This window comes from Lonchura striata, chromosome 4A (assembly GCF_050655825.1).
Source record: "Lonchura striata isolate lonStrDom1 chromosome 4A, ASM5065582v1, whole genome shotgun sequence".
In the NCBI taxonomy this organism is placed as follows: Eukaryota; Metazoa; Chordata; class Aves; order Passeriformes; family Estrildidae; genus Lonchura; species Lonchura striata.
In genome coordinates this window covers 17771432-17783190 of record NC_140742.1, presented here as the reverse complement: position 1 = coordinate 17783190, position 11759 = coordinate 17771432, and the positions used below count along the sequence as shown (strand labels likewise).

General features: G+C 45.4%; 1 protein-coding gene across 1 annotated transcript; it reads left to right on the top strand.

Annotated features, from left to right (window-relative positions):
* Nucleotides 1–3616: 3616 nt before the first annotated feature.
* Nucleotides 3617–10967, top strand: SERTM2 (serine rich and transmembrane domain containing 2). The gene is made up of 2 exons (XM_031504820.3): nt 3617–4008; nt 7067–10967. The coding sequence occupies exon 2, from the start codon at nt 7652–7654 to the stop codon at nt 7925–7927; it is 276 nt and encodes a 91-aa protein (XP_031360680.1). The 5' UTR covers nt 3617–4008; nt 7067–7651; the 3' UTR covers nt 7928–10967.
* The last annotated feature ends 792 nt before the right edge of the window (nt 10968–11759 follow it).

Sequence of the window (11759 nt, the reverse complement as noted above, 5' to 3'; positions counted from 1 at the left end):
TGCTGGAGGCTTTCCTGTGGCCACAGCCAGACCCAGGTGTTGTGTTTGCTGTGCAGCCTTGGTGAGCTCTGGGACACGCTGGGCTGGGAGGGTGAGAAACGAGAGCCCATTCTCAGGGACTGGAGCACCATGGCTCACTGCTGTACCTTAGCAACTGGCCAGCCAAAACCAAAGTTTCAGCACATCTCAAAGTTTCTCCAGACCTGCCTGAAGCTCCTGGGTCTAGAATTTGTGCTGAACTCCCTTAAAAATAGGCACAGCTGCAAGTACCCTACTTCAGGAGAAATAATAATATTCCAGACTATGGGCTGGAGAACACATGATCTGTTTATTTTTCAGTAAATTTTTGCTAAGGCCCACATGATTCATGTGGGATCTTGATGGAAGGTGGCTGACATGAACTTGTGGTTTGGATCCTGGTGGAATCTGCTTCCAAATGCCCCCTGCTTCAAAGGTTTCTCACTGGACCCTGCTCACTGCCAGCTGGCCCTGCTGGCCCTCCTGGCTTATCTCGAGCACTGCCAGTCCCTTCTGCAGGTGGTGCTAATGCCATTTTGGGGACATGCTGTGCCTTCCCCACAAGCTCACTCACAAAAATGAAGCTCAGGGCTGTCCCAGACAGAATTCTGTGCAGAACAATGTAGCCCTTTACTGACAACTGTAAATCACATTAGAAATGTTCCTAAAAATTAGCAGCAACATGAGACAACACTGAATTTCTTCAGTCATCTGTGGGAGACTAAGTTTCTATAAATAAACTGAAGCATTGCCATGATGAAGTTCCAAACAAAGCCAAATTGTCAAAACAGCCCCAGAGCCTTTCAAAGCAACAAAACTCTTTCAGCCCAGACTCATGAGCATTTTCAGATGGGGTGTGCTAGAGAAAAGGAGATTGTGTGGGAATGCACAGAGGGAAAGACGCCGGATGCTGCTGGAGCAGGGGACACATGACCACTGCATTTGCGTAGCACGTGGTGGGGAGGGACCAATAATTTTTCCTTTTTCATGAAAAAGAAATGAGACAGAGAGAAGTCAGAGCATTTGGTTGGGGCCTAAGCAAGGAACCAGCCTGAGGCAACTCTTTGCTTCCAAGGTTGCCACCCCTTGCACTGTGGGGTTTCTCCCTCAAAGCTGGTGGCAGCTGGATCCATTTCACATGAACCTGAATATTTATCACATTTTAAATTCCATCCATTAGAGACCCCTGACTCAAAGTCTACCAAAACATGTCTTTTTACATGTTCTACAAGCCTGTTTGTGGTACAGATCAAAACATATTAGAACAAAAACGTATTTACAACAGATCTCAGTCTGCCAAGACAAACAGCTACCCCTTGCTTCAGAATCTCTCCATTCACTGCAGCTGCACTGCAAGGAAATTTTCAAGACCCAAATTATGCATTTGCTATGTTCAGAGGATTCATGAGTTAGGGTAACACAAGAATCCCTATAGGAACACACAGACTATACTCACTAACAATCATGCAGAGATCTTGTTTGCTTCTTAAATCCAAATTTCACTCTAAGACTAGTGGGGATCAGCATGAGAAAGATGTGTAAAGTGACTTGATTAAAAGCTTCAGACACTGGCCAAATAATGCAAAGGAAAGAGTCTAACAAGCTCCCTGGGTTTTTGCCCCCAAATTCTCAAAGTCTTTTTAAAAATATACATTCACTGGGATCATATCTCTGTGCATCTCCAAGGGAATTTGTACACTTTTACTTTATGTAACACAAATTTGTCAATGATTGTCCCAAAAATTTACATTCTTCTCAACAATTTGGGAATTCAGCAATCATTCAGTCAAGTATTCATCAGCCTGGTATAAATGGTGGCAGTATTTAAAATTCATCTGTCATTATCATGCCCTGCTACAAAGCAAACAAGAAATACAAGTGCAACCACCCAGCAAGCAGCAGCTTGGTCCTACAAAAGGGAGAGATAATTTACTGCAAAATCAACAAAGGGGGAAAAAAGCTGAGCAGAGAATCTGGATGGCATGGACAGGGAGAGAGCCTTTCATTTCAGCACTGCTCGTTAGCATTGTATAGCAAGCAAGGATGCAATGTTTCAACATATCTGTCTCTTCTGGGTCTCATAAATTCAACCAGCAACATAATTCCTGCTTAAACAGAGCTCTCACTTGTTTTTTCTTAAATACAAGGGTGTGTACCAAGGGTTTGGAGGTGCTGTCAGGTGGTTTGTTGGTAAAGCAGCAATTGCAGCAATTCCAGGGGGGAAATACACGATCTTCCTTCTGCTTTATCACTGTACTTTCATTCCTATGTGCCTAGCAGGGGATGGTGGCATAGACTGCAATATTTGGGACAGCATTTGATATTGCAACAAAAAAAATACTAACTAAAATCAGCAGTCAAAGCTGCCTTTTATGTCTTAGTTTACAGAGTTCATCCCTGCACAGAAGCATGGAGGAACTGGGGTTTCTTTTAAGGGACTATGCTTTATTTATCTAAAGAGTGCTGCATTGTAATAATACACTGTGCTTGTGAGCTCCAGAGACTGAGGAGCCTTTAGAGAGATGGATTTATAATGCATCCCAGGAGGATGAAAGAGCTGTGCAGCTCTGGCTTTCATTACCCTTTGGCCCCTCTGCTCAGGCTGTGGCCATGGGGAACCAGAGATAGAAAGCTATTCTAGGAGACAGTTTGGAGATTAAATGTCTCTATTTCATCACACAGAAAACTGCAGAGAGAGAGAATTAACAAGTTTTTCCCAAACCCCTGTGTGGGACCTACTTTTCAGAGGGGAAGCTTGTTTCCAGTGCCCCAAACAGAGGCCATGAACGACAATCTGGGAACTTCCACAAGCCCAGAGGTCAGAGTGGGGCTGTGGATGAGGTTCACCCCTCGGAGGTGCCTCCAGCCCTTGCTGGGGCACAGGGACACAGGCACACTAAACACAGCTGCACACAGCTGCCCAAGCTCAGTGCTCAGAGCTGCAAGGTGCATCTCGTGTGCTGCTCAGCTCCTCTGCTGCTGACACCTTGGGGACAGCTGCAGCACATCCCAGACTGGCATCTGGCACAAACAGGCCCACTCTGTCAGCCTGGGAGGGTGCAGAAATGCAGGTCAAGAGGTCTGGCAGTCAGAGGGATCCACATGCTTTGGGTTCTCACCCAGCCCTGGCTCCTTCTGCCTCATTTCCCTGGCATCTCATCTGTAAATTTGTGCTACACACATTCGTAAATCGTCAAAAATCATTCTTCCCTACAACACTGCCGAGCTGGGGTTATGCTTATTCTTGCCGTTTCAAGCTACTCAAGGGAGGCAGGACTTGTAAACTCAACACAGCTCTTCCCAAACCACCAACCAGCGGGCACAGGGACAAAAAGGCACCAAAAACTCCACAGCCAAAGGGCAGTGAATGCCTGGGGACTGTCCTGAGGGCTGGAAGGTGACACGTGTCCGTGCTCCAGACAGGATCCCAGCTAGGAGCCTTCACAAAAAAAAAAAAAAAACAAAAAAAAAAAAACACCTTGCATCCCCCAGAAAATGAGAGGAAGTGCTAAGCTGCCCTCCAGGGGGATGTCTCTGCTCAACCAGCAAGCACGAAAGAGTTAAGGCGAGCCTCGCACAAACTTTGCAGCGAGCTGAGCTCAGAGCGTCCCTCCCTTCGCTCGGAGCCGGAGCTCGGCTCGTCCCTCCCGGAGCTGCCGAGGGAGGGAAGCGGGGAGGGAAGCGGGGAGGGAGGGATCTGCCTCCTCCATCCCACAGGGCTGCTCAGCCAGGGAAGCTCCTCGCCCCTTCCCTGCCGCCTGCAGGGAGCCAGCGGTGCCCTGGTGGCATCCCGGGCAAAGCCATCCCTGCCCGCCGCGGAGCTCGGCAGCAGAGCAGGAGAAGCGCACTTGCTGGAAGGACTGTCCTGACTCCAGCAGATCTTTCTGCACGATCCCACCGCAGGGAGATGTTCCCAGGGGCATCACCAAGCTCGTGGTCTGAAGCAGAGACTCTGGGGTCTCGTCCCAGCGCTGCTGCCTGCTCTGAAAGGTAACTCTGCTTTATTCTCTTCTCTCCCGGCGCACTCTCACACGTGTTCAGCGTGAGAACAAAATCGCTTCTCTGCCACTAAAAGAGGAGATGCACCCTCCTGCCTCTCTTCTCCCCCCCAGACCCTCCCTGGATCTGAGGGAGACAATGCAAGCCATGGATGGAATTGATAGCTTTGATGTTGTCTTTGCGTTTCTTCAGTGCTGACATTTTTCTGTAAAGGTGACCTGGACAGAACACACCCGGTGCTGTGTGTCCAAACCCAAACCATCCTGTACTTGCCAGCCAGTTGGGTGCACTTGTAGAAGCTCCACAAGTAATTGTTCTATTTTGTCCCGCTTACCTGTTTGTGAGAGCCAGAGTGGGAGGAGAAGCCAGGGGGAACTCAGGAAAGTTCCTGCACTTCCAGAGATGCTGTGCTGGCAAGTGGTGCTCACACTGAGCACGGGAGTAGAAGCAAGCAGGTGGGCAAGGCAAAAATATTTACTGCAGCTGCAGGATCAGTTTGTGCTGCCTGTGTGCACTGTTTGAGGAAAATCTTTCTTTCTGCTCCCCTGTGACCTCCAAACGTGCAGAGTAGAGCAATGCAGGCTTCATGGACACTGCCCAGACTGGAGCTCCCCACACCCTGATAGCTGCAGTGGGAGGCTGCTAATGTCAGTGCCCATGAAGTTTTAGCTGATGAATTTCCTGGCTCAGCGACACACTCTGGGGAAAAACCCTTCTCCTGTTATATATGAAGGCTTCTATTTTCATTGCAGATTTTTATTAAATGAAATGTGTTAGGTTTGGGTTTGGGTTTTTTTTAATCCCTGTTTTAAAAAAGCCACAAACTGATAAAAAAATCCCCAAGCGTCTGCTTGGCATCAGTCTGCACCCACTGAGCACCAGTGATCAACCAGAATTGGAGCATTGTTCAGCCAGAGAATGACTAAATCTTGGAAACTGAGATCACAGGGAATGCTCCTGTGTCCATGAATTGGCTCCTCATGGTAGCCAGTGAGGTTCTGCCTCCTCTAACCTGAGTCATGCACAGTTATAGTCTGACCTGCTCTACACACGAAATTGTTGTCTACCACTTATTTTCACATCATGTTGGTCTCTACAGTCATTCAGCTTCTCTTCCTTACAGGGAAGTGTACAAAATCTAAATCTACTGGTATGCAAAGATATGTGCTCAATGGGATAATTGGTAGACTGAAAAGCAAAAAATCTTTGGGGTTGCCTGGAGCTATTGAATTATTTCTGGCTCATTTCTGGAGAAGATGCAGCTAATGTTGCAGCTTTCAATAGTCTGAATAGTTGATTGCTCCTGACAAATCTACAGTTGAGCCTAAAAAAACCCAAACAGTGCCAGCTCCCCATTGCTAATACTTCTTACTATTAATCTGATCCTTTTATCAATAAATACCCAGCTGAGCTTTTTCAGCATCTTGGTTTGTAGTTAATTATTGAACTTCAGACTAATGTCCTTAGCATTCTGCAGTCTAATTTTATGAAGGATATAAAGCCATTAGGCTCTCTGCTCGTTAAGGAGAGAAACCAGCTCTGGCTTTTTCTCTCAGTAACAGAGCAGATGGGGTGGCAAAGACATTGCTCTGTACTTTAACTCACACAAGTGTCAGATTCCAGTCTGTTTGCACTTCATTATCAGCAGAGAAATCACATTGTAAGAACAGAATTTAATACAATTACCTTCACACCCTCTATTTCCCACCTGCTCTGCAACATGAGAATATTTTTCACGGGGGAAGAATTTCCATTTATAGATTCCAAGTGTGAAAATCGCGGTTATTGCCCTGTAATTGAGAGCAAAAGAGCCTGGCTGCCCTGCCCATACCTCTGCATCAGCACCAAACCCTCTGCCAGAGTAAATGGCTCCAGAGGGGTTGGTCAGCCTCTGGAAAAACACGGAGCTTGCCCACAGCCTCCCTCACACTGCACAGCTCAGAGTCCCCTGCCCACACAGCAGAAGTGAAATCCCCAGGTCATTTCTGCCATCAGCAATTTGGGCCAGTTTATCACTGAGCAGGATCTGGTCCAGTATTCCCTGAACTGGATAGCTGCTATCTCAAATGCTTTGGTACTGAAGAAGGAGCTGGGAAGCAAAGTGTATCCAAGCCCTCATGCCCCTTCTCTAAAAATTCAGCAAATCAGGTGTTTCCTCATCCCATGAGCCAAAGCAGGTCTTGCTTGTAGTGAAAGTCTGAGTCCCTTGGAAGTCAAAATGTTCTGCAGCAATATGTTATTTGGTAAACTGTCACATGTCAGAGCTCTTATATCATATTGACTCAATGTTTCATTTATTCTGATTATTTTGTATTATATTATCATATATATTATCATATATATTAGCATATATATTAGCATAGTATATTACTATCTTAATTATCTTAATATTACTCTATCTTGTGTAGGTCTATAGGCAGTGGACATTATAAATTATTGACTCAGTTTGTTTGGGGCTTTCATTTTTGTTTCAGCTAAAACCAAAGTTTTGGTCTTATCAGAGCAGAACATTATGTTTTTGAATGTAAAATTTACAGTGAAATTCCAGAATTTTCATTTCTATTTCCAGCTGGAAGAACTGAAACTGCAAAAATGTTAAGATTCCCCAATTTTTAGTAAGTTCTGTTGCCAGGAGGTGAGGGAAGTGTCACATCCTGCAGCAGAGTTGCTCCAGGGGGACAGGTAGGGCTCTGGACAGCTGCCAGGTGCATCCAGCCTCAGAAAATGAGGGTGCTGATATGCAATAAGTGAGACACATGGTGAAAAACAATGACTGGATTCACATCTCCCCTTCCTCTCTGACATCTGATTCCACAGCTTGTAGGGCCTTCTTGTACCCTTAAGTAATGTGTTACCAGAGAGGACATCAACAATTAGATTTGCTCAGTGTTCTCTAAAATTAAATACTCAGTGCTTCTCCTCATCTTAAGGTGTCTCACAGGAGCATGACTGGGGTTTTCTTATCTATCTGCTCTAAAGATACCACATGCAGGCTAGGATATTTTGGTACCTGGTGTCATTTCTCTCTCTCACACTTTTTTCCCTTTAGAAAGCTGACTTTTTGACCATTCCTAACGAGAAACTCGAAACTCCATACTCCTTAAGCTCTGAATTAGAAGAGATCCCCCAGACGTTTGGCACGGCAGAAAACAACCTTCCCCAGCTCACCCAAGGATAAACCACCTGCTGTGGGAGAGAGAAGCTGGCAGGAAGCTGATTGCTCAGTCAGTCTGGGAAAACAACACTTGCAAAGACCAAAGCTGTGCAAACCTTCACAGCTCAGCTTGAGAGAAGGACCAAAGCTTTTCACCATCCAAAGGAGGTGACCTACCAAAAGGGAGCCCAAAGTATTTTTAGGATGAAATAAAAGCCAGAAGGAAGTGTAAAGCACAAGTGTGATGCTCGTTGTCATTATGACAGCAACGTGCAAAATGGTCTGTGCAGGCCTGTCCCTCACAGTTTGCTCAGTTGTGTGAGCAGCAGCCTCGACACCGAGGGGATGGAGCTTCTCTTGCAGAAACCATCATGCCATCTGTGCTAAGTTTCCTCTCCTGACCTCCTTTCTGAGTCTGGTGAGGAGAGACAGGAGATCTGAAGGTACGCACGGAAAATGGACCAAAGCTGACAGAGAGCAATGACTGAGATTTATTTCAAGTTCCGCGGAAACCTGACCGGCCGTGTCCACCTCCCGACCCTGGCTACTGAAGTAGACACAACAGCAGACAAATATTCCGGCCTCTACGTCTATGTGGGGTTGTTCCTAACCCTCCTGGCTCTCCTGCTGATCCTGCTGTTCTCCATGCTCCTGCGCCTGAAGCACGTTGTGTCCCCCATCACCTCCCCAGAGAGCACTGAGAACGTGCAGCAGTTCACCGACGTGGAGATGCACAGCAGGATCCCCACCACGTAAGGAGCCCACAGCAACGAGGGCTCCGTGCTTGGGAAAGGTGTTTTGCTCAGCAAAGGTGGTGGAAAGAAGCTCTGGCTGCCTGTTGAGCCCCACGACTTCTTGCAGGAGCCTCAGCAGCATCTGGAGAATGTCTCTGGCTGCTGGCACCATGGGCAGCATGTGTGCAGCAGCCTCCAGAAAATCGACATCACAGAAACCTGCTGCTGTCAGGGAAGGCTCACACCCCTCTAAAAACCTTGAAGAAAATGGGAAAAGTCACATTCATGACAGCCAAAAACCCAGAGAAACATAGCAGAATGTGTCCTGGAGCCTATGTTTGCTGAACTCTCTCTCTGAATCAACAAAGTTTAAGTGGTGTAAGTGGGAAGAGCCCACGGGACACACAGAGAAATTGTTGGTGGCTTGAAAATTCTCAGGCATTTATCCCATTCAAGAAGGAAAATTGTTTTCTTTCACTTGAATGGCAATTAAACAATGGAGTTTCACAAATATAGAAATGTTGGAACCATGTCTTTCTGACATTAGAACCCATTTAGTGAATAGTTGCACACCAGATATCAAAAAGAGACAGAATTTTAAAGAGGAAAGAGAATAAACCCAAAATTTAAGCAAGGTTTAAAATAAAAAGAAGCAGCAGGAAATGAGATTAAAAAACTTATAAGACACTCTACCTCTTCCTTTGTCCTCTTTTATATTAACTGAGCTGCATACAAACATTTTATGCTCCATGCTTTTAGGCTCCCCATTATCACGCAGTAATTAAAATGCAGTGTAAGTTTTGGGAGCCCAATTGACATTGCTCTCCTAACAGACTCATAATAACATGTTCTCTCATGTCCATACTGGGTTTTCTTCCTCAAAAGACAGATGAGGTCTTCCAAAGTTTTTTCATTTGTTTTCCAGGCCTGGCACTGCAACAAGGAATAGTGGGAACAGCTTTGGACACAGACTAACAGGGAACATGCAGATGGAAAATAAACTCACTGAGCACTGAAAGATATGATTGGATTCAAATATCCTGATGGAATCTCATGGGGGAAAAGAAATGTTTATTTGAATTTATGGAACAACAATTTGACCCAGTCCTATGAGTGACATACAGAGATAGTCTTTGCTTCTGTGGATGGAAAAGATGGAACCAAATATGGCAAAGCACTCCTGGGAGAGCCACTGCCTCTCACAGGAAAACCTTCAGTGAATTGTTTCAGCCACATCTCTAAAGGGCAGGTATTTTACACAGCTTATCCACTTTACTACAGTCTAACTCCAGTTCAGCAATAAAATCCCCTGGATGTTTTCCACATGTACATACACTCTTATTTGCCAATTCTCCCCTCTCCAAGGGCTTGGAAAGTGTAAAGTCCTCACACAAACTCAGTGCAAAATTAGAGAAGACACTGTCACGTGGACCTGTGATAGTAGCACAAAATTTTTCTTCAGTTGCTCTTTGTACAACAGGTTTTTTGCTTACCTTTGGGTGAGCTGTTTGGACTGGAACTACCTGGGCTTTTACAGATGGTTGGCAGGGGGGAAGCAGAATGACCAGTAACATCCCCACTGGATACACTGGATCCAAGGGCAGGACTAGTGCTACTTCTCACTGATGAGTACAAGACCTTTGTAATGTTGCTTCCTTATAATTCCTTTTGAATTAGTCCTTGAATAATTCCTTTTTACTTCATTAACCCCTATGAATCCCAGAATGGTTTGGGTTAGAAAGAACCTTAAAGATCACTTTGTTCCACCCCCTGCCATGGGCAGGGACACCTTCCACTATCCCAAGTTGCTCCAAGCCCCTGTCCCACTGGCTTGGGACAGTGAACCAGAACAGTGATTGTGTGAGGGAATACTGCAAAAAATTCACTCTCAGCAGTGTCTCTCCATGCCATGTTTGGCTGTGTTTCCCTGAAAAAATGGCAGGATGCAGGATGTCCTCTATGGGGACAACACCAGGCAGGATGGTGGCTTCACACCGTGTCTGAAGATTGGCTCCTCGACTCTCAGTACTGCACAACAGCCAAAATGTTGTGTGATGATCAAGATATTAATCCAGCTAAGACAGATGGCTACTGAGTTAGTCAATGACATTTAAAATAAACAAAAATCTATGCTGCTCAAATTGGTTTGTTATGTGTCATTCATTGAGCCATCATGAGGCAGCCTCGCCCGGGCTCAGCATCTGACTTACCCTGGAAAACTCCTCCATTCAAATGCTACCACTTACCTAGACCTGTTCTAACTTACAAAATCAGCAACTAAACCATACTAGCTTCCCAGCACAACTATCTGCAGAAAAGCCTTGTATCCAAGAGTCTGCAGGACAGACTCAGCTTTTATTGACATCAAATATCAGACCTACTGATGGAAAATGACAGTATCAAATTGTGAGTGCTCTGATCTCAGCCAAAATAGACCCTGAGGTACAGGTCAGGATTGAGCTTCTTTCCATCACACTAAGGAATGTTCATTCACAAGAGTCTCACAACACTTTAAAACTTATTCAGTAACCATCCTTTAAATAAATGAGTAATCTCTTTATATATCAGATGGTATCTTTGGGCAGACTGGGTATTTTTATAGAGTACTCTTATGGAAGGCTGCCCTATCTTCTCACAGGAAAATGACAAGTTTTCCTTTCCAAAGCTTCATTTCACATAAAGTCTCTGTCCCACTTGACACATCTACAGTGGCACTCAGGGTGCCTCATTTGTCTGTAAAATGCCAGTATATTTTAAAACCTTTCTCACTGAGAAATAGAAGAATGCCTTTCCCCTCTTCTCATTATCATTTGCAGTGTCCCAGACCTGAGGGATGTATCTGGGAAAGGAGATTGTTGGGATGTGTTGGCCTGTGTTGGGTGAGTGGCCTCTAGTGGAGTCTGGCATTCTTTGGCTTTAAGAAGTAGTTATTGGACTTTTGCACAGTTTTGCTGCATCTTGGAGCCATCCCCTTCCTCTCCTGCAGGCTGTTCCCTTCCCACTTGTCCATGTGCAATAGAAAATGGTTTTTTTACAAAAATAAAGAGGCACAGTGCTACCAATGGGGAGTCACTGACTGCTCTGTACATTCCCATCTGTGGATCTGAAGGACCAGCTCACAAAAAGGCTCAGGTGGTGCCACTATTCCAAACCAGCTGCTGGCCACAGGGAGTGTCTGAGCAAGAAAACCCTCTACCAGTCTGTGTGAGTATTACTTGAACCAGCACAGTTTGCCCCCATCCTTACTCCCATCAGACACTGGAAATAAATTGAGTATTGAGTAAATTCCTCGCCTCCTCCATGCCCTGCCTGCGGGGGTAGACAGCCACCTGTTGTTGTGAAGGAGCAGAAAACACCCCCGAGCATCACCACTCCCCAATCTCCCAGGGTTCTTAGTCTGGGAGTTCTCAGAGTATGGTGTGACTCCCCAAACCATCCAGGATTAATCCTTGGGTCATCTCACCCACGTGGTTTCCATCCACAAACATGAATTTGCCATATTAACAGACTCTTAAGTATCAAGCAGAAAGGGTGGATATGTAGAATATCCCCGTGTCAGAATAAACATAAATATTTTCATATCCTCTCTGTGCTGCAGAGAAAAACTTGATTTTGCAAACAACATAACTCAGCAGAGGACCAGCCCTCATCCTCAATCCTTCCCAAAGGACCTTTTTGGATTTTACTTGAAAAATAAATTTAAAAATGTTAAAAACCCCAAAAATTAGGCGAAATGACCCATCGATTTAACTGACAGCATTAATGGAAACTTAGATATATCACCTATCCTCACTAGGAATTGATGTATCCTTACATACCCTTCCTTGAAGTCACTCATGAGGCAACTGCTGAGG